Source organism: Meles meles, chromosome 5 (assembly GCF_922984935.1).
Source record: "Meles meles chromosome 5, mMelMel3.1 paternal haplotype, whole genome shotgun sequence".
Classification (NCBI taxonomy): Eukaryota; Metazoa; Chordata; class Mammalia; order Carnivora; family Mustelidae; genus Meles; species Meles meles.
This window is the reverse complement of record NC_060070.1, coordinates 103,207,994-103,231,804: the sequence shown is the minus strand read 5'-3', so window position 1 is coordinate 103,231,804 and position 23,811 is coordinate 103,207,994. Positions and strand designations below refer to the sequence as shown.

The 23,811-nt window shown below is 35.2% G+C and overlaps 1 protein-coding gene across 1 annotated transcript in view; it reads right to left on the bottom strand.

The window, feature by feature from the left end:
* GFRAL (GDNF family receptor alpha like) overlaps positions 1-15,199 on the bottom strand; it is a 58,759-nt gene extending 43,560 nt beyond the window's left edge. The window contains 3 exon segments of the mRNA XM_046004081.1: positions 8,246-8,426; positions 10,929-11,056; positions 15,063-15,199. Coding sequence (XP_045860037.1) covers positions 8,246-8,426; positions 10,929-11,056; positions 15,063-15,084 — 331 coding nt within the window. The 5' untranslated portion in view covers positions 15,085-15,199.
* Between the last annotated feature and the right edge of the window lie 8,612 nt (positions 15,200-23,811).

Here is a 23,811-nt window from a genome sequence, read left to right as displayed (position 1 = left end):
TTCCAACCATTACTGATGTGTCTTTCTGACGCAGCCACTGTGCGGTATTTGACTGTCCAGCCAAATGTAAAGACAGAGCTGATTCTTCTTTAATGAAAATTTTAAAAATTGACAAAAAAATAAGTTCATTTACTTGCGATATTTTAATGTTTTACATAAAGTATATAAACATTTTTTAAGGAAGAGTATTTATTTTAGAGACAGAGATGGAGACAGAGTGAGCGAAGGGAGGAGCAGAGGGAAAGGGCGAGAGAGAATTCTCAAGCAGACTCCTCACTAAGCACAGAGTCCTACCTGAGGCTCAATTCCAGGACCCTGAGATCATGACTTGAGCCGAAATCAAGAGTCCTGCACTCAACTGACTGAGCCACCCATGTGCCCCTAAGCTTATCTATTGTCTTTCAAAAACCATTAAAAAATTTTTAAGAGGGCTGTAACAAATGATACTGAATTTCTAAAAATTAAAAGAAAAACACTGATTATTGATAGTTTCTATAACCACATAATAGTAATGCTCAATCGCTTTGCATGACATTTGGTTCTTATCATTTACTTTTGTCCAAAGTTTCATTACATTTTGATGATGACTGGTAGAAATTGTGTGTAACTTAAGATACTTATAAAATAATAGATTATTTCCCTTGTATAAATTTTTATGGATTTCTCTTCTCTACTAGAAATGTACTCAAACTGTTTCTCCACCTTTTTTTTAAAAAGATTTTATTTATTTATTTGTCATAGTGAGATCACAAGTAGGCAGAGAGGCAGGCAGAGAGAGAGAAAGAAGCAGGCTCCCTGCCAAGCAGAGAGCCTGATGTGGGACTCGATCCCAGGACCCTGAGATCATGAGCCGAAGGCAGTGGCTTAACCCACTGAGCCACCCAGGTGCCCTGTTTCTCCGCCTTTTAAAAATATTATCATTTTCCTCTTAACAAGCCTTTTTAGACCTTTATTTTCCTAAGTCACCAACCTCCTTGTAAAATTTTAATTCCACAGAGATACTGTATATCTGTTTGGGAACTGGATGCATAGCTCTGCTTTAAATATAATAAAGAGTAAAAGATTTTTTGCCCAACCCCATGTACCAATTTTCATCCCTTAGAGGTTTTATTCCTCATTAAGAACACATGTTCTACGAGGGAGTTCCAACAAACCCATAATTCTATGAACTTTATAGAAAAAAAGATGAGAAAAACAACTTCAACATGAGACTCCAAATCAGCTTAGCATAGGCTTTATGATGTATACTGTCTACTTCTAAAACATCTTATCTTCTGAGGTACTTCAAAAAAGATACCCACAATAAAAATTTCCTTGACACTACCATTCTTCCAAAAGTCATTTTTTTTTTCTGGAGTATATGATCTTAAAAAATTAATAAAGTTTAACTTTGTTTTATCTAATTAGTTTTCTTTTACCTTAGTTTCTGCAAGACATCCTTATATAAGACAAGGATAACAATCAATTTTATGATATGAAAATGTTTAATTAATAACTGCTAGGGCATCCTTATAAGCATAGTCTAAGTCTAGCCTCTGTAATACTGCATGTGTTTGAAAACACACACTACTATAGCATTTTGCACATTTCTCAAATAAAAGCTCAAGATGGATTGTTATAATTACATAAATCAGGCTCCTTTACTAGAATAGAGGCCGTCTCTTCTATTCTTTTTGGCTAGCATGTTTGCATCCACAAGATACGTCTGATTTAATGCTGTCCTCATATAATTAGTTCTATTATATTGGTAATTATCTATTTTGAAATAATCTATAAACCTGTCTATACATTTGATCAAATTGTCTATCGAAATATCTTACTATTTATATATTTAATTAGCTGGGCTAAATGAAATAATATGGCTAAATGTCAATTTTACTTTAGTATGTTTTCAGCTATCAAGAGCTGGGACTGTTTTAGTCACCTCTTTTTTTAAAGATTTTATTTATTTGAGACAGAGAGATTGAGAGATAGCAGGTGGGGAGGGGCAGAGGGGGAAGGAGAGAATTTCAAGCAGGTTCTCTGGTGAATGCACAGCCCCGTGTGCAGGGCTCATCTCACAATCCTGAAAGCATGGCCTGAGCTGAAATCAAGAGTCAGAAGCTTAACCAACTGAGCCACCTAGGTGTCCCATGTTTTATTCAGCTTTATATCTATCTTGCAGCATTTATAAAATGTCTACACATATTAACTAAATAATAAGTACAGACAGACACATGATTTAGGGTCTCAAAAATATGTTTACCAAATTTAAAGTACTTACATGATATTCATTGGTCATTTACTAAGTATCAGGTATCAGGTACTAGACTGGGTCCTTTATCATATTAAGAAAAAAGAAAGAAATGGTAAAGCTGATTTGCTCAAGAAGTTTACAAGATATCAATGAAGAATAGAAAAAATACATGCCTATATATGTTGGGGAATGTTTTGAGAGTCTAAAGTGGGGAGAGAAGAAAGAAGAGTGGGAAGGGGAACAACAGGGGAGTGGGGAGAGACAGAGAGAGAGAGAGAGATCTCTTGCTTGCTTGCTGGACTGATGATCAAAGAGTCTGTGAGGGTGCCATAGTTAAGTTAGGATGAATGATAAGATTTTAATCATTTCCTTTCTCACTCTAAGCTCAATGAACAGCAATCAGCTAATGCTTCCTGTATCCATAATAGCTAGTCTTGTCCATCATGAAGTGCATTTGTGAGACTATGTCAGTGTTCTTTTCTACAATGTTTTTATATTCCTGGCTTATCACTATTGCCACATAGTTGTCTTTAATAAGTGTCTATTGTGTGTGTTGGGGGGGAACTGGGGGAACTGATTTCAGTTTAACTGATTTAAGTTTGTATGTACCTGTTGAATGGTAACTATATTTTTTTAAAACCTGGTATGATTAAAAGTGGCTAGAGAGATAAAAATTAAGTTGTCTTGTCATTGTGAAGCAAAACTCAATAAATATTTTAGCATTTCAATATGTTTTCATTTCAGCCTACTTCAATTAGTAACTAGTAAAGACCTATTAATTAGCTAACTAATCTCATTTTGGGCTCTATCATTTTTTATGCCATCTCAGCATTTGTAACTGTTGACTATTTTCTCTGTGTCCCTTTCATTGACTTCAAAAACTCTTTCTATAGTTTCTTTCCATGTCTTTGAAATCTTTTTTCTCTTCAACTAGATCATGAATGTCATTATCAAAATCTTTACATTGTCACTTTATAGCCTTTATAGACCAATCCTATCTTCCTTCTTATGGTTTTATCTGTTTCTTATAAACCTATAAATCCTAAACCTGTATGTGTATTTAATTTTATCTTTTTGTGTGTGTGTGTCTATTTTAAATTACTCTCTTCAGTGCAAGATCCATGTTTCCATATGCAAACTAGATGACACACATTCCTTCATTTCTTTTTTGAAATTATTTGTATCATGTAAAACTTAAAACAAAATGCTAACATTCCTAACAGGAATGTTCCAAAGCACTCTACAGATGCAATGTCTCCAAAATATTACTCATCACCTCTCCCCAATTCTGTACTTTACTGCTTCTTCCCTATCTCAGTGTATCACGGTATCCTGTCCCCAGCCAGCAACTTGTAGAACATGCTTCATACATTTCATACTCCTCATATCCAACTGTCTCCAATGCCTATCAATTATAAATTGTAAACATAACTTACTTTGGCTTTCTCCTCATAGTACTCAGCACCAGTGTGTTAGTTTAGGCATGCATCACCTCTCTCCCAAATGATTTTGATGGCCTTTTAATTGACATCCCTGGCCTGCATCTTTCCCTCCCTTTCGTTCTGTCCTTTGCACTCCTGCCAGTGATAGCCTTTGAAAAGCTGATTCTGCATTCCTCTGTTTAAAATGCATTAAGAGTTCCTTGCAGTAACAGTTTGAAGTCTAATCCCTTTAGAAAGATCCCTAAGTTCAGCTTTCCTCCTTCTTAGAACATCTGGTTTCTTTCCAGCATCATTTCCTAATTCTGCTCTGTTCTACAGACCAGCTTCACAAAGGCTTTGTTTCTCCTCAAATGTGCTCTGCTTCATTCTATTTCCTCTGTATAGAACATCCATGTTGTCTAATGAACCAAATTCACCCTAAAACCCCAAGTCTGTCATTTCTTCTATGAAACCTTCTGAGTCACCGTTCTTTACTCCCCTATAACTTCAAGTACTTTGTGAGAGAGAGAGAAAGAGAGAGAGAGAGAGAGAGTGTGTGTGTGTGTGTGTGTGTGTACGTGATCTAGCATGTATCACATTGAACAGGTGATATTCAGCACTTACCATTTTAATTAAGAATTGAACTAAAAGTAAATAACAAAGGTATCTTAGAAATCCTCAAACATTTGGAAATTAAACAACAGTATTATAAATAAACCATGAATCAAAGAAGAAGTCACAAGGGAAATGAGAAAACATTTTGAACTGAATAAAAATGAAAATACAACATACTAAGACTTGTGGACATGACTAAAACAATACTTGGGAGGGAGATTTATATAATGAAATGGTTATGGGAGGAAAGACAAAAATCTCAAGTCAATGATATAAGCCTTTATCTTAAGAAACCAGACAATGAGGAGCAACTTCAAGTCAAATCAAACACAGTAACCAAAAATAATGAGCAAAACTGCGAGACAGAGAGAGACAAAGAGAGAGGAATACACAAGTTCAGCAGTGTCAGAAGGAAAGAGAAGACATCACTGTAAGACCTATAGACACTTAAAGGAGAATTTGGGGATAATAAGAACTTAGTAGAGAGATAGAAAAAGGTAAAAAATAAATAAATAAAATGGAAACCCTAAAAACAAAAATTCAACATAAATCCAACAAACGGGAACATTCACTGAAAGACACGAACTACTAAACTCTCTCAATAAGGAATAGGTAAGTAAAACAGTTCTATAACAACTAAACACATTGAATATTTAAAAACCTTCCAATGAAGAATAGCCCAGATATCTGCACTAGTGAATTGAATGAAACATTTAAGGAAGAAATAATACTAGTTCTTTGTATCCTATTCTAGAATAAAGAATAGGAAGAAAAACTTCCCAAGGCATTAAGAAACCAGCATTATTCAGACAATAAAATCAGAGAAATACACTACAAGAAAACAATATTCCAATATCCCTCATGAACATAGATTAAAAACCCTTAATAAAATATTAGCAGATTGAATCAAATAATATATAAAATGAACAATACATCATCACTGAGTAGTATATAGCCTCAGAATAAAGGGTGAAAACAAACATTCACAAATCAACAATAAAATTCACCATATAAAAGAAAAGTAAAACATGATCATATCAATAGAGGCAGGAAAAGTATTTGCAAAATTTAACATTTGTTAATCCATTCATGATAAAATCTCAAAGCAAATGGGGATATAAGAAGGAATTCTTCAGCCTGATAAAGGGAACCTGCAAAGGACCTACTGCAAAAACCATTCTTTATGGTGAAAACCTAACGCATTTCTCTGAAGACAGATAAAAAGACAAGGATGGCCACGTCCAAGGATCCTATTTAACATCATCTTGGAGGTTCCACCCAGAACCATAGAGCAAAGAAAAGAAATAAAGGCGTATAGATTGGGAAGGGAGAAATAAAATTCTGTCTATTCACAGATATGAATATTTAGATCTATACGGACACTCCTATAGATTTTACCAAATAAAAGATACATAAGAACTAATCAGTGAGCTGAGCAAATTACAGAATATAAGGTCCAGATAATATATCAATTTTATTTTGATAGGTTATCTATACTCAATTGGAAATTTAAATATAAAATAAGTTACTATTTACAACTGCATCAAAAAATGAAGCATATTTGCATATATCAACACAATGTAAGAATTATACACTGAAAACTATAAAATATGATAAAAGAAATCAAAGAGATCTTAAATGAATGGGCAGACATATCATGTGTCAGTTCTACCCAAACTGATCTATAGTTTCAATGTAAGTACCCCAAAACGCTAATTTTTTTTTACAGAACTGACAACCTGATTGTAACATTTATATGGGAAGTCAAAAAATAGCCAAAATAATTTTTAAAAAGAGCAAAGTTAAAGGAATTATACTACTTGATTATAAGACACCCCATAAAGTTATAATAAGTAAGACTGTAGAGTATAAGCAAAAAAAGTACAGAAATACAGATTATTGAAACAGGATAAAATCTCTAGAAATAGAGCCACTAATATACTGCCTAAAGGAGTTTTGAAGGTGAAACTCATAGTCTCTTTAGCAAATGGGGTAGAACAGTTGTCTATCCTTACGAGAAAAAAAAGGGACCCACTGTTTGTACCAAAATCAAAAACTAACTCAAAACCTAAACTACATTAATTTCTAGACCGTATGAGAAATATCTCTATGATTTGGGGTTGGATAAAGATTTCTTAGATGCAACATCACAGGTATTATTCAAGAAAAAAAAGTTGGCATCTTGCACATGAAAAAAAAAAGAAAAAACTGGTTATCATTAAAGTTTAAAAAGCAACAGACTTCTTTTTTGGGGAAGATATTTCTAAGAAAATAAATAAAAAGACATAAAGGGGAAAATATTGTTTCCAGAACATGTGTTCTGATAAATCCTATTTGATACAGAGAAGCAACACTTAAAACCCAGTAAAAAAGCCAAAACTCAAAATCAAAATGAGCAAAATTTTGAAGAGATGTTTTACTAAATAATGTGTAGAGATGACATGTAAGCACATGAAAATATGTTCAACATTACATTATTTAAGTGGAAATTAAACCTATAATGTGAGACTGTTAAACACATATTAGAATGGCCCCCAAACAAAAACAAGTAAAAAACAAAATCAAGTGCCACTGAGAATGTGGAATGACTGAAACTTTTATACATTGATGCTCACATCAAATTTGGAATATAGTATGGAAGCTCTCCATAAAGTCAAACATACACTTTACCATATAAACCAACAATTTCTTAACCAAGAGAAACAAAAACTTCTATTTGTAAAAATCTTGTATATGAATAATTGTATGTAATTGTATGTAATAATTGTATGTAATATGTAAATGAATTTCTAAAAATCTGGAAACAATGCAAATCACTTTCAATGATGAATGGATAACCAACGTGTGGTATACAATGGACTAGTACTCATAAAAGAAAACAAACTTGTACAAGAAACGTTGGTGAACCTCGAATGCATTATGTCAAAAAAAAAATCAGGCTCAAAGGCTACATGTTATATAATTCCATTTATGTGACATTCTGGAAAAAGCAAAACCATGGAACAGAAAATTGTCCAGTGAGCTCACCATGAATGATTTGAGAGAGAGGTGGAACAATGAGGCCATTCATGATAGATGAGAGGTAAATGGGATATTGGAAGAAATGGTGTATTTCTTATAAAATGAGAAGTTGACTGTGAAAGAAGAGGCAAGGACCCCACGACAGCATGTGCATTCCCAAGCTGACCACTTTTCAGAGAGTGCAGAGGGACATTGAGGATCCAAACACTGATCACTTTAGAACTATTTTATCCCACATATCCCTTTGAAAATCTTTATGAACCCTTAAGAACACATGCAGAGTACTTTTTTTTTTTAATTTTTTTTTTAAGATTTTATTTATTTATTTGACAGAGAGAGATCATAAGTAGGCGGAGAGGCAGGCAGAGAGAGTGAGAGGGAAGCAGGCTCCCTGCCGAGCAGAGAGCCCGATGTGGGACTCGATCCCAGGACCCTGAGATCATGACCTGAGCCGAAGGCAGCGGCTTAAACCACTGAGCCACCCAGGCGCCCCCATGCAGAGTACTTTGATGACCACTACCTCAGTGTCGGCCTGGCTCTTCGAACAGGCAGTAAATAAATGTATATTGAATGATTAAATGATCCTATCGAAAGGCAAGTATAATTCTAGATACATGGTTATATTTTGGATTTTCTCTAATATCTTATTTGTCTTCTATCATTTAGATCTTGTGCAAAGCCATAGCAAACCCCACAAATACATGAATTGAGCAAGAGAATCTATAATCCTAATGAATTATAATTGAATGAAGCTTGCAATTATGGTTAGCAACTTCAAAAATATGTTAGGCGCTTACTGAGATCCACAGCTCACTGAACCTTAAATTACACAGAGAATTGATCAAATTATCAAGAAAGGAGAATTAATTAAATTACATAGATGTGGTTAATTTTGAAACTGTACTTTTCTTTTTCATGACTGTAAATATTCTGTATAACAATTTATTGTTACCTGACTCATTGATGCATGGTTCCCCAAGCAATTTGTTAATAGTACAATAAAGGTTATCAGTGCAGAGACAATCTTCAAATTGGAAATTGCTTTCCACCAAGTACTGGATGCTCAGGTTACAGTTTGATGAGTCCTTCATCTTGCAGGGGTTACCTGGGTTTTAGTCAAACATATAATATTCCTGATATTAATCTGAATATTGTCCTACCCCAAATGCTTTTAATGTATTAATCTGAGTAATTCATTATTATCATAAGATTTTCTGGTGTTGTTGCAAGATGTCCACAGAAGTGACTTTTTTTTTTTTATTTTCATTTTATTTATTTTTTTCAGTGTAACAGTATTCATTCTTTTTGCACAACACCCAGTGCTCCATGCAAAACGTGCTCTCCCCATTACCCACCACCTGTTCCCCCAACCTCCCACCCCTGACCCTTCAAAACCCTCAGGTTGCCCCAACCTCCCACCCCTGACCCTTCAAAACCCTCAGGTTGTTTTTCAGAGTCCATAGTCTCTTATGGTTCGCCTCCCCTCCCCAATGTCCATAGCCCGCTCCCCCTCTCCCAATCCCACCTCCCCCCAGCAACCCCCAGTTTGTTTTGTGAGATTAAGAGTCATTTATGGTTTGTCTCCCTCCCAATCCCATCTTGTTTCATTTACTGGGGTAGGGGGATAGGAGAAGAGTAAAAGAAGTGACTTTTTAAGCACAAAATCTCTTTTTACTGATTTTCTCCCCAGCATTTACTTTCTAAAATAGATTAAAGCTTGCTGTATTTTAAAATGACTTTGTCCCCACTTAGAATGCCAATTTTTACTCTTCAATAGTAATCAAGGCTGTCCTTATATGAGGTGATCAGAATGATCTATAATCTTTACCACTTTGTCAGTTTAGCTATTTTATTAGCCATTTGTCATAATCTTCTATTTTATTTTATACATCATTCTAAGATTATAAGAGACATGCAGGTGGCTCAGAATTTACCATGAGAAATGATGTGGTCCTGACACTTAGTAAGCACTCAGTAAATATTATTGGATAATGAATCTTTCATAATTACCAGTATTTCATTTTCTGCTAATTTACAAAGACATATTTATCTACCCAACAATTTTCTTTACTCATTTTTCTGAATAAAACGACTTGAATTCATTTCATCTGTGTATTTGAAAATATTTCTATTTCAGCTTCATGCATGGGATAATTATGCAAATATTACTGCAATTCATTGAAAATGACTTGCTACTTGTATACTGAAGTAAATGTTATAATTCATGACACATTGAATGCAGTATTTTAAATTGCCTTATAAAATATAACAAGGAGCTTCATCATCAAAACCAATAAGAGATTTTTTTTTGTCATTGTCTTCTAGTCTCATCCTAAAGTTACTGCATTACTTTGAGCAAATTATGCCTTTAAAATTCTTTTCCTGAACTATAATAAGAATGTTGGATAGAGAGCTGTAACTGTCTTTGGAGTCTGAACCTTCCATCTACTCCTTTCAAGGTTAGGAAAGAAAAGGAAAACTTTTTCCCTTTCTCTGTATCCCACGTAATTCCTTGAAGTCCTGTGGATAGACAGAGGTTCTGATGATAGAGACTGTAAATGCTGGCCATCAGAACTATACGTTACTGCCTTTTAACCCAACACACTCCCTTCTACATATTTTGGGAAGTAGAGGAAGCACATTGCAGATAGGCAAGAGTCATGAGCAGTACAAAATTCAATCTTCCTGAAATTAATAGAGAAAGTGAGATATGGAAGAAACTATTGTTGTTTCCCTTTTCTATTTTTCTCATGAATATTCTAGAAAGTTTATTACTTTTATATGGTATTATAAAATCCATTATATGAGATCATAAATTATTAGAATCCAATTTTTTCTTAATGTTTTGTGGATAATAGTATTAGAAGAATGTTTCACTATATCCTAAACTCATGATTTTTATTTTTTATTATTTATTATATTTTATTTTTATTTTATTTTTAGCAAATGGAGTCCTACTATGATCTCCATTCAATATTTATCCAACTAATTGGTATATTCAGTTTGGCTTTTTTTTTCTTTTAAACAAGTAACAGTAACTCCAATCTTCATATTCTCCACACTTTGGGACTCTCCTCAAATATTTGGAATGTAGGACAAGTTAAAAATCAAAATATATTTTAAATTGTTCTTGACACAGTTGGAAAGGAAGACAGCATATCTGCTGCAAGAAAATAAAGTGTGAATTTCAATATGTGTAACAGGTATTACACACGTACAAACAAGTAACAATGCTTTTGATCATCACAAATGTTATTTTTCCTATTTTTATCATTGAGATATTAACTCATAAGCAAAAAGATATTTGAAAATATTTTGTCATACTTCTGACAAGCATGCATATAATTATAACATTGCATGTGGTGACATAAGTTAAAAAAAAAAAACCCAAAAAACAAAAAACTGAAGTCTTCCCTAAAGCTACCCACAGTGCAGTAGGACTCTTGAGTTTTTATAACTACATTCATTATTAAGCAAGTGAAGGTGAATCATTGGAATATCAAATTTGAGTAAGGTGTTTATAGAGCAAAGCTAACTTAGTTCCCAGGATAGTGACAGAAAATATCCAAACCTATTTTTAATCTCAGTAATAGGAAATCATTTGAGTATGTTTTCAATAATATTTTACCTGAAACATTGCAGGAATCTTCCATTATTCTCCATGCATCTTTACACCCATTTGCATCACTTAGGCATTGCTCTCTTAAATACCTGCAATCAGTCGTTTGGGGAGTGGATTCATTTTCCAAGCACAGAGCCATAGCTGAAATAACAACAGTAACAGAGCAACAACAACAAGAGCACCTTGGCAATATTGCAGCATGGAACTTGTTTACCTCGAAATTAAGTTATTGATGATAAAGACAAGAGTTAATAAAAATACAGTCTAATACAATCATTACAAGGGTGGAATGGCTCTTAGCTTTAGTTCTAGCTATAGATCTGTGTTTCTCCTCTAGAAGATTCTTCGATGAAGAGTTTACACTTGTGCTCTTATTTGATGCCTCTTCATTCCTCAGTTTATATATTTGTGACTTGCTCTATTGAAACATCTCCTTAAACTTCTCTAGTCATCTCCCAAATGTCAAGCTTAATAGTTTCAAGACTTCATCTTGCCTACTTTAATCACTGAGCGTTTTGTGGCCATGCCATTTCGATATTGAAACACTCTCTTCCTTTGTCAACCCCCTCTTCTAGTTCTCTCGATACTTATTCATTTGGTATTTTCTGACCACAGTTAGAATTCTTCCCAGGGTCCTTGTCTTTTTCTGGTAAACTACATTTTTAGCTTAATGTCTGTCCTCAGATTTTTCCCATTCTCATTTCATACATTTTCTGTGGGCAATTTCATATACCATCATAATTTTAACTAAATCCTCAGATTGATGATTCTAAAAAGCATCACCCAATCCCATTATTTTTCAGTCTTCCAGTTATATTTGTTGATATCTCCACCTAAACGTTCCAGACAAATTTCCAGAGTACACTATCTTTCTATCATCACCACTCCCTGGTAGACCACCCCGCTCCAACAATTTCAGCATTTTTGTAAGTACCTGCACTAGAAACCTTAGATTCATGACAGAGTTCTTTTTTATCCCCAACTTCACTCTCCTATATTCACTTTTGCATAGTTCCCTGATTCTCATTTTGAGTATCTGACCAACTCACAAATTGTTCAATGTGGCTCCAGTTTCACTTCACTCACATAGGTTCTTTATACCCCGTAACCTGCTTACTGTACCATTCTAGTCCTGCCATTTCTCTGTGTCACCCTTTGGATGGTTACTCATAGCATAATTCTCATATTCCTTATCACATGCACTGTGGGGAGTCCTTGAACATTTATAGTCTCCCAAATGCTCCATGTTGTCTTGTACTTCTGAGTATTTTGTCCATGATTATTAGTAGGCACTCCATTTATTTTTCTTCTGGAATAGGTTTGTTTGTTTTTTTGTTTTTGTCTATTAACACTCAACACAATGATTACCTGTTTTATGGAACACTTCCCTGACTTCAATACTCTCTGTTCCTATATCCAAATTGATTTAACACGCCTCATTTGTTTCACTATCATCTCAGGATTTCCCCAACCATGGCTCTACTGCTCTGTAATGAAAGTATATATTTACATGCTTGTCTCCACCACTGGGTTCTAGGGTTTTATTAGATAGGTATTAGACATAATTCATAATCATATCCTCATCAAACACAACACATTATCTATGTATATTGACTTAAACCAACTTTAAAAGAATGAGTTATAAATAAGTAATTGACACTATAATAAAAATAACACCTTCCAGATATTTACAAGTTATTTGGGGTAGAAAAGAAGTTTCCAGTCAGTTTTCCAGAAAGTAGCAATGCTTATTTAGTATGTTGTTCAAATTACCTGAATTGATTCTACAAGCATACAAACTGACACTTACTTAATCAATCCATAAAAAAAAATGGGAACTGCAATTGAGTTATAGAGACAATATATTAACTATAATCAAGAGACCTTAATATATTTCAGAGACAAATTATTTGGATTTTTAAAAAGATGCTGTTAATTATGAATCACCTGTGATAATGCAGAGTTTTATAAGCTTCAAGTAAAACCTATAAACTTGTCTTTATCTTATCTCTTCCAAACCTCTTCTCTTAAGGAGAATCCAAGGCAACTCATAGGATCATATGTACTATTTGCTGGGTCACTGCATTTGGAGATTACGCCCAAGGGTATGGTTCAGTCACATTTTTTCCTTGTTGAGGGTTACAGTGGAAGTTGACATATCAGCCTTCTGTTTTTTCATGTGTTCATGGATAACCTCACCTAACCAAAATCCTGTCCTAGCTTAGCAAGCCTAAAGAAAGAGAAAGAGGGCCTCTTCGATTTTGGCCCAAAGACAGTTTGAATCCAGCTATGAAAGACCCTCTGGTATATTTTGTCAGAAACTCAACTCATAAGAAACCAGAATTTTATTTGACATCGATCATTATTTTGTGAATAGTTCCCTCAGAAAACTTATAGGTGATAGTGTTCTGAATATACCATCAAAACATTACCAGTACCTCAGTCTAGTGATGGTTAATGTATTCTACATATTATCTTTCCCAAATTTATTTCATTTTCTTCCATATTTAAAAATTTAAGTTCCACTTGACTGTTTATTTTGCATGATTTTCCACACCTTCTATTTGGATGAAATACTGAATCTACTAGGAAAACCATCTCAGTGATCTGGCCCAAAAGAATGAAAATAACTTTGGCTTTCCAAAATTTTAGTCATTCCTTACTATGATTTGTAGCCACATATTTAATCCAGGAATTTTCAAGGATTCTCTTGAAATGCTCAGTGAAAAACAAGTTCTGTTTTAAAATAGTAAGATGAAGAATACTGTACATAATATCACCCTCTTAAGGTTTATCATGGTAATACATATTCTATTTTAAAAATTCACTACGTCTCACATTTCTTTGGCTATAAAACTTTCCCACATCACAAGACCTACTGAGATGATGTTAAACAAGTATGAGAAATAGTGGTAAAACCTACCAAATAGTACAATTTTGACCCTAACAATATTAGAAGTCATTTCCTTCCTTTATGCAACCTAATGCCAAGGTTAATTTAGAAATGAAACTTGAAAACAAGCGGCCATCCTTGCTTTTTCAACTCGGGCCATAATGAGGTTGTAATGTATTTTGTGTGTTCTGTTTTATTGTTGCCTTATCTACAAAAGTTAAAGTTTCCAAGATTTGTCTTTATACTTAAGAATAGAAATAATGAAATATTAAAATACAAGAAGCAAAATTTCGGGCTAATGAATATTATTTAAATAAAGAAAAAAAAACTGAAGATATATAAAAGATTCTATTCTTTCTTCCCTTAATTTTTTTCACTTGATTTATTTTTCTCTCCTTTTATGTTCAACATAACTTGAAATAGCCTTCTTCATTTTCATGCCCACAATTATGTTTTTATTCATCAATATCTATTAGTGTAGAGTAAGCAAAAACTATACCGGCTTTGTTTTAATGAATGGAATATTAATATTCAGCGATAACCATAACTATCTCTTTTCCTGAATTCATTTTATAGATTCTACTAAATTCTGAAGAAAATATAATAGCTTCCCCAATAACACATGTAGTAAGTAGATCTTTGTGGATTCTACTTTGAGTATAAATGAATTATTTTCTATCAACATCTTACAATACATTCACACTATCCAACACAAGAGGGATAAATCCAAACCTTATCTCTAGCTCACAAAAATTGACTGAAATGTGAAGCATTCGATGGGATGCTGTTTTATCCTACAAACAGACTCCTACTTTGTAAAAATTAATGCTTTAAAATTAGGGGAACTAAATGATAAATTAATCTCATTTTAATTTAATTTCAAAGAAAGATAATTTGAAATTTGTCATCTTATAACTTACAAATAGATACTGGAAGGTTTCATTTCTCAAAGGCTCTGGTATATATGTGAATTTCATAAATCCTAATAAATAACTCCAAGTAACCGGATTATCTGACACAATGAGATAAAAACAACCTAAGAGATTAATGTGATTCCTGCCTTACGTGTTTTCTACAATAATAAGCGTGCATTTTTGAAACAGTTATAAACCACCTTAAAGTATACAGTTATAATCGATACTTCCTACTATAAGCCCATTAGTTTAATCAACAGATAAGTCAGATAAGATAGCTTTCAGTTCATGAAGAATTGGTGTTACACATCCAGGTAAACTAGAAGAATGATTCACTTACCAAAGAAAATGAAGACCATCATGCTGGACAACTTGGGGATATTCACCTGGAAGAAAGGCAGATGTGTTTACTCCAACCACTTCTTAACAGTAACTGTCCAGATAAGGCTTCAGCTTCTGCTCTTGCTTCCTGAGAACATTACTGATTCAAGTCAGCTTCCTTTGTCACCATCTCCTCACCAATCTTTCCCGAGCTGTGAACTTTCCTAATTATGTCCAAATTCAATTATTTTCCTCTGAGCCTACTAATGTCGGATATTAGGCTTCCAAGAAAGCCCACAAGCCAGATACTAAGAAATGATACATGCTCAGCACATTTATATGAGAAACGTTTTATTTTCCCTTTAACTAGAAGGCTAAACTGCATAAAAGGCTCCCAACTGTACCCCTAAAACTTCCTAGATGCTTAAGTATCCTCAGTTTCTACTTCATTAATTAGCCTCATTACAGCAATTTTATGTCCTCTGAGAATATGGAAAAGGAGAAAAGTGATAAGCAGCGAGGTAGATATATGGGGAATTCAAGTTCCACTGCAATCAAACGGGTGTGCTTCATCTTCCCAAACCAGAAAATTTCTCTCCATGTGCCACACACTCCAGTATACTTGCAAATTGTACTGCTTCAGCTGCAATTCCCCAAACCCACAAGAGGCAATGACGGTGTAAGAAACGACTCCTTGTAACAGATGCAGAAATTCCTGGCTCCTCTGGAAAGGTAAGCATCCACTTGTGTTCATCACTTGAAAACTGTTTTTCTCCTAGCTTCAATGAGAGATATTGTTATGTTCTGAATATTTATGTCTCCGCACAAGTTCTTGGGTTGAATATCTGACCCAGTAAAATGATTATATGCACAGGCAGAGCCTTTGGGAGGTGCTTAAGATGTCAGGGTGGAATCCTCCTGAGTGAGATTATAAAAGATAATAAAGTCTTATAAAAGAGGCTGCAGAGAAATCCCTTTGTTCCTTCCCCCTTTGGGGGCCCAGCTGGAGGACACCAGTTACAACCTAAGAAGAGGGTCCTCATGAGGAAGTAACCATGTGGCATCTTGATATTGGACTTCTGGTCTCCAGATCTATGAGAAAGAGATTTCTGTGGTTTATAAGCTACCAGACTATTGATTTTTGTTATAGTAACCTGGATGGATTGGATTTACCTTGTATTTCATTGTATTCTTCCTCACAAGACCTTAAAACATGTCAGCTCCACTGGACCATCATGAGTCTTCCACTTTTAAAATACCTGAGACCTTTCTGTTATGGATCCTTGGAAATACACAACACTGTTTAGGCAAGAAATCAGGAAAACACAGGTGTGGATAAGCTACTATTTTGAGATGAGACGAAGCATTTTGTGTCCACAGTGACACAATAGAAAAAGTGTGGTTTCCAACTGCTCATGTTTATTTTTCACTAGAGAGAAGTTATAACATATTTTGGTTTCAGAATGCATAATGGAAAGACAGACTTGGGAATCCAACAAGTTGAAATTTGTTTTTCTCTATAAATATAAATAACTTTGTCCTGGAAGGTGTTTATATTTACTTACTCCTCTGTAGAATGTTCTGATTGTATCCATGGTTGCCACATTAAGTATGCATATGAGACTTATATCAGCAATCAACAAATGCCTATTATACTACAGCCAGTGACTTAATTATTTAAGAAAAGAATTATACCATACAATTATTTAATTATTTCCTTGTAAAGATATTGAGTTATGGGCACCTGGGTGGCCCAGTTGGTTAAGCAGCTGCCCTAGGCTCAGGTCATGATCCCAGGGTCCCGGGACAAGGCCCCACGTCGGGATCCCTGCTCAGTGGGGTGCCTGGTTCTCCCACTCCCTCCCCCTGCTCATGCATTTTCTCTTTCTCTCTTGCTCAATCCATCTCTCAAATAAATAAATGAAATCTTTTAAAGATATTGACTTTCTAAACTTGTATTATAAACTTTACTGAGATTATTGTTCTTTTCGATGTAGGTTACCTAAAGCTGGCTAAAGCTAGAGAGAGATTCAGTGGCTCTGTTGGTTCACAAACTGCCTCCCCCATACTCAACAGGGAGTGCAAGGAGAGCCCAAGAAAGAGACAGGGCATTGCAGACTGGTAGGTGGCAGGTTTAATGAGCAAGGGAACTTACACATGAGGCTTTTCTCCAGAAGGCTCAAGATGAGTAGATCTCAGCATTGCCTGCTAGAATCTCATGTTCACATGGAACTCTTACCTGGGTTCTGTCATGTCTGTGGTTCAGAGGATCTCAATAGCACAGTCCTCTCTTGCGCTGCATCCTTGAAACATCTCCCGTGGTGGGAGTGGTAAACGTAAACTGCATTCCAAGGACAGGGAGGGGTGAGGAGCTTCCTATTGCCTAGTTTCAGATCTCTCTGGTCAATTGGAAGTCATATCCTCTCAATGACCTCCTTCAACAGGCTCCCATAGTTGAGGAGTCCAGGGCAAGAATTGACTTTGGGCCTGTTTTAACCTTGTTTTAGGACCTGAGTGTTTCCCCCAACTCCGCCATGTTTCTTAGCTGTTTCCTTCTGTGTCCACTCCATTCTCAGGCAGCTTCTTTCCCCTAGAAGGGAAGAGGACCATCAAGCCCTTGCCATACATCCTTCTCTCTTCAAAGCCAGAGCTGGCAGTGTGACTCTTTTCATAGTAAAATTCTAGATTTGCATCACATCAGTCTCATGCCCATCCATTTCACCAAGTGGAACTGTACCAAGTATCCAGCATCACAGATACAGGGGGGACTGGTCCTATTCCAACCACAGAAACTGATGGTAGGAGAGGGGTGTATCACCAAGGAAAGTCAAAGTATTAGAAGTCAAGTGAAGGGAACTGGGCAAGAAAAATAAATCTCATCAAAGCATCTAAATTCTGAATTAAAGCAGGGCAACCACAAGAAAAAATAAAGTAATGAAACAAAGGAAAAGAATACCAAAACACAATTTCTTGCTCAAGGAAGGTGATTCAGTTATGACTTCTAGAATGCAATGATACACAAAAGCTAAATGTTAAGATACACAGTCAATGATGCTAATCTTGGCCAAATAGGTACAGCTGCTGAGGTCTAATGCTTACGGGTAGAGAAAGCATCTGTGCCAATAGACCTACTCATCCCATAGTAAGAATCAGCTGTGTCATAATCTGAAGCAGAGGTTTTAAGCATTTCTTTTTGTCATTAGTTCCCTTCCTCCATAGAACTCTTTCCTTAGATTATTTTTACAGGTACACATTTTGTTTTAAAGGATTACAAAAGAAAGTAATCATACTGAAATATATTCACCAAAATATATTTTAAAACAAATTTGTGAGAGGGGTGCCAGGGTGGCTCAGTCTTTTGGGTGACCAACTCCTGATTTCCCCTTGGGTCATGATCTCAGGGTCTTGGGATGAAGCTCTGTCTCTACCTCCATGCTCAGTGGGAAATCTGCTTCTCCTTCTCTCTCTCTGCCCCTCCTTCTGCTCAGGTGTTTGCTCACCTGTACGAACTTGTTCTCTAAGATGAACAAATAAATCTTTAAAAACACACACACAGGGGCACCTGGGTGGTTTGGTGGGTTAGGCCTCTGCCTTTGGCTCAGGTCATGATCCCAGGGTCCTGGGATCGAGCCCCACATCGGGCTCTCTGCTGAGTGGGGAGCCTGCTTCCTCCTCTCTCTCTGCCTGCTTCTCTGCCTACTTGTGATCTCTGTCAAATAAATAAATAAAATCTTAAAAAAAACCACAAATTTATAAGAAAGCAACATTTTTTAACATAGTAAATACAGAAACTCGTGGGGGTGGTTTCTAATAATACTGTAATTTCAGTTTACTGACAACCATAAATGCTAATGAGATATTTTCTATAAATGCAACGTCATATAAAACAATCTGTCATTTCTACTGGTGAAAAAGACAGCACATGAAGTACTGAATTTCAATTAGGGTTTAGTAAAAATGGAATACGGCTTTGTCCCAAGCAAATTTATAGACACTCCAGATTAATAAACCTTAATGAAATGTAAAAACAAACATATACCAACATGGATACTTGCAAATCCATTAATTGCTTGGAAACTGGCTACTGAATCAGAACATTTTATAGGTGAGAATAAATGGTAAAATCATCAGCTTCAGTAGTTTACAACAATGGTGTGAGATTTTAAAAAGTGTCTTATGTTTTAAATAAAATGCTATTGATATATAAATGATAAAGAAAGGAGAGTTGCTGTGGTTGAATTTGGGTGGGAAGGCCCAAGCTCTGTTAATTGGCTTTTGCCATCACCATTCACAGCTGTCATTGAGATATCAAAAGATTCCAGAGCTCTTATTCAAAATTCAGTGATCTCATTTGTTAAATTATTTTCACATAAAGAATCCATTCTTATAACAATTAAATGAAATGCACTCAGCCTTGCACCTTGTCACTGGGCAAAAGATACCAGGATTTATATCCAATAAATATTACTAAAAGCCTACTATATCCACAATTCTGTGCAAAACCAAAAAATAAGGAATGGTCCCTAGTGTCATTTAGGTAAAATAAGGTACAGATGAAACTAAGTATAAAAAAGAAAGAAAAAAATTGTTGAAAAAATATAGTATATGTGCTCCCGAAGCCAGCACAAAATTGTTGAAAAAATAAAAATATAGTAAATCAGTTAAACTTCTGTATATTAGACATTTATTAGAAGACATTTTGAAACATAAGGCAACTACTTTCTGATTAATGACATTTGACTTCTCCCCAACAACTCCTGCATTGTTTCAATATTTGTCCACTTACTATTTTGTAAGATACTCATATCTGGAAGAGAGAAATAAAATCTGACATATATATCTGGTGATGAGTTCCTTGATTACAAGGCCTATAAATAAGGCTCTAAGATGCTTAGTAATAAAGGAAGACATTATGCACCAAATGGGGGGGGTGGATAAGAGACTTGCTTTTACTGGAGATCTTCACCAGAAAACAAAAATTAAGTCAGCATGATGATGTACTTAATCACCTTGCCATGAACTGCTCACTGGTCTCCTCACTAACAAACTGATGGGATATGGCCATGATTTAGGGGACAGGGCACCCAGGATTGAGAGAAGAAACTGAGAAACAGCATAGAGACAACCTTGAGGTATGTTTGGGGGACTAAGATGAACTATTATCTTTGAAACTCATGGTGGGTGGAGAGGAAAAGAGAAATGACCTGATTATGGGCAGCCTTTTATGCCTTACCAAGGAGACTAGAGTTTATCCAAAAAGAAAATGGAATCCGTTGGTGAATTTGAAACAGGAAGTAACCAGGTTGATGTTTTTTAAAAGTGCTTGAGAAGTGCTATGGAGGATAGTTTGGAAACAAGGATGATCGCCAGTTTTGAGCTTATTTCAGTAGCTCAAGAGAGACGTGGATGAACTAAAAAGTATTGACAATGAAGAGGAGATGGTAGATCCAAAATATTGAACAATTTGAAATTTATGGGATCTGGAGACCCTTTGAGATAAAAAAAGGAATGGAGAGAAGGAAAAATCCTGGAGAAGCCACTTACTGAGGCACTCGTCTCATAAGTATATGCTCTATATATTCTATATAACTCTATCATTGAAGAAGTTAAACATAGGATGAAGCAAGAGTTCCTATGGTCTATATGTCACTGGAAAAGAGCCTGCTGTATCCAAAACAGCTCTGCAAGACAGCCTTACCTTGGGGAATTCCTGCTGTACACGGTTTGGCTTTCAATCTAATTGGATCAAAAGTAGATTCATCCTTTAGGAGTTCACTAACATAAAAAAAGATCATAGAAACATTATTCATACTGCCAATTTATTTATTCATAAAAAGAAACCTAGCTCGTAACCAGTATATTTACTTAATGGAGGCATGCCAATAGCGAAAAGTTGGTATTTGAAGGGTTTGGGTTAAGGAGATTATATTCTTGCCTTCCTTAGGTAAATTAATCTATTTAATCATGGCAGCCCAATCTGGACACAGTGATAACCTTTTCAGTGAAATTAGACAGTTTTCTTTCCATGGTTGTGTTTTATTGATTTTGTAGTTTAGGTTTTGGTAGATAATTTCTTTCAAGTTCCAAGAAAATATTCCAACTCTAATGTAATAATATCCCTTGACACAAATAATTAAATTTTATACTAGAACATCACATATAATTGGGCTAATCGTAAGGGTCAAAGGTATGCTATAGAAGGTTCTGTCTATGAAGCAGCTAATATGGCTAACTGAAAATAGTTCTATATCTGGCTTTGAACTGTTGTATAACTTCTATTAGTGGGGTCAGATTTTCAGGAATTAGTGACACTTTTAAAAACATAATCAAGATCAACTGTAAAAAATTTTCTTTTCCTACCTTTGCATCTGCTCTCTGTTTCCCATTTCATGGTAATATTAGAGTCTGTTGTACATTCTTACCATTGTGGTGGGAAGATGTTATGTGCCTTCTGATTTGGCAAATTTATTATTAATGGAGAGGGAACCACTTATTACCAGATCATCTCAAAGCCCTATATATTTATTTTTAAATTTAACATAGTTTTTCCTTTTGTTATAGGATATAGTAGCCTTTGAAATAAGGTCATCCACAGTGCAGTCATTGTCCTCCAGAGACATGAATGATTGGGGGTAGTGGATGTATGCTTTTTGCTGGATTATAGACTGGATGATTTTTGTAAGACTAATTCTCCCAGGGAAGTATTGAAGAAAGGCTCTGGACTTCCCATGGGAGAGATGTCTTACAATAATATATAAGGACATATTATTTTCAATATCATTTTAAGTCTGCTGTAAACAGATTTATATTGTTTAAATTATCTTCTTTTTCTTCTCAAGGTAATTTTTTTTCCACTGTAAAATATTTGGTGCTTATGTATAGCATTTGAAAAATAACAAATGAAAATATTTATATTTAGGCTACCAAGAGATATTTACTGTTTACCTTTTGGTGTATTTTCTTTGTTTTGCCTTCTTTTTTAAAGCATCATTGTTAGATTTATATATACATTTGTACAATAAAATCTTTTTAATCTCTTATATGTTTTTTTATCATCGTGAAGGTCAAGAAAAATCAATGACTTTATCACTGATGAGTAACTAATGTGAATATTTGGTTATATTTCCTAGGTCTTTTTACATATATACATGTATCCATATGTACCCTACATATCATTTTTCAAAGCATACATAGCACAGAAATATTAATAAGTTCTAGATGGTAATAATATGAAAAAATATGGTGAAAGTTTCCATTTTAAATTTTCAGCTATTTCCATTAAAACTACATTCACTTCTTGAATTTAAAGAAAATTTTTTTTTAAATAAGACTTTTGGGGGCTCCTGGATGTCACAGTCAGTTAAGCCTCTGACTCTTGGTTTTAGTCCAGGTCATGATCTCAGGTTCATGGATTCCAGCTCTACACTGGGCTCCAGCAGTTAATGAGGAGTCTGCTTAAAAGATTCTCTCTCCTTCTCCCTCAGACCCTCCCACCCTAGCATGCAGTGACTTTCTTTCTCTCTGTCCCTTTCAGATAAATAAGGAAATCTTTTTTAGAAAATCAGATTTTTCAAACCGTAAATTTTAAGATAGAAATCCAAATAACAATGAGATATCACCTCACACCAGTCAGAATGGCTAAAATTAACAAGTCAGGAAATGACAGATGCTGGAGAGGATGTGGAGAAAGGGGAACCCTCCTCCACTGTTGGTGGGAATGCAAGCTGGTGCAACCACTCTGGAAAACAGCATGGAGGTTCCTCAAAATGTTGAAAATAGAACTACCCTATGACCCAGCAATTGCACTACTGGGTATTTACCCTAAAGATACAAACATAGTGATCCGAAGGGGCACGTGTACCCGAATGTTTATAGCAGCAATGTCTACAATAGCCAGACTATGGAAAGAACCTAGATGTCCATCAACAGATGAATGGATCAAGAAGATGTGGTATATATACACAATGGAATACTATGCAGCCATCAAAAGAAATGAAATCATGCCATTTGCGACGACGTGGATGGAACTAGAGCGTATCATGCTTAGTGAAATAAGTCAATCGGAGAAAGACAACTATCATATGATCTCCCTGATATGAGGACATGGAGAAGCAACATGGGGGGGTAGGGGGATAGGAGAAGAGTAAATGAAACAAGATGGGATTGGGAGGGAGACAAACCATAAATGACTCTTAATCTCACAAAACAAACTGGGGGTTGCTGGGGGGAGGTGGGATTGGGAGAGGGGGAGCGGGCTATGGACATTGGGGAGGGGAGGCGAACCATAAGAGACTATGGACTCTGAAAAACAACCTGAGGGTTTTGAAGGGTCAGGGGTGGGAGGCTGGGGCAACCTGAGGGTTTTGAAGGGTCAGGGGTGGGAGGTTGGGGGAACAGGTGGTGGGTAATGGGGAGGGCACGTTTTGCATGGAGCACTGGGTGTTGTGCAAAAAGAATGAATACTGTTACACTGAAAAAATAAATAAAATGAAAAAAAAAAAAAAGAAATCCAAATAAGTAAAATTCCATGACTAACCCATAAAATAAATGCTTTGTCCATGTAATGCATTTTTTTTTTTTTTTGCATGTGGCAACTACTCAGCTGTTTTGGTAATTATGCAAGTAAACCTACATATATACATATATATATACACACATATATATACACACACACATATATATATACATATATAAATATAGAAAATTCTAAGAAAATAAAAATAATGTATGGGGCACCTGGATGGCTCAGTGGGTTAAGCCTCTAACTT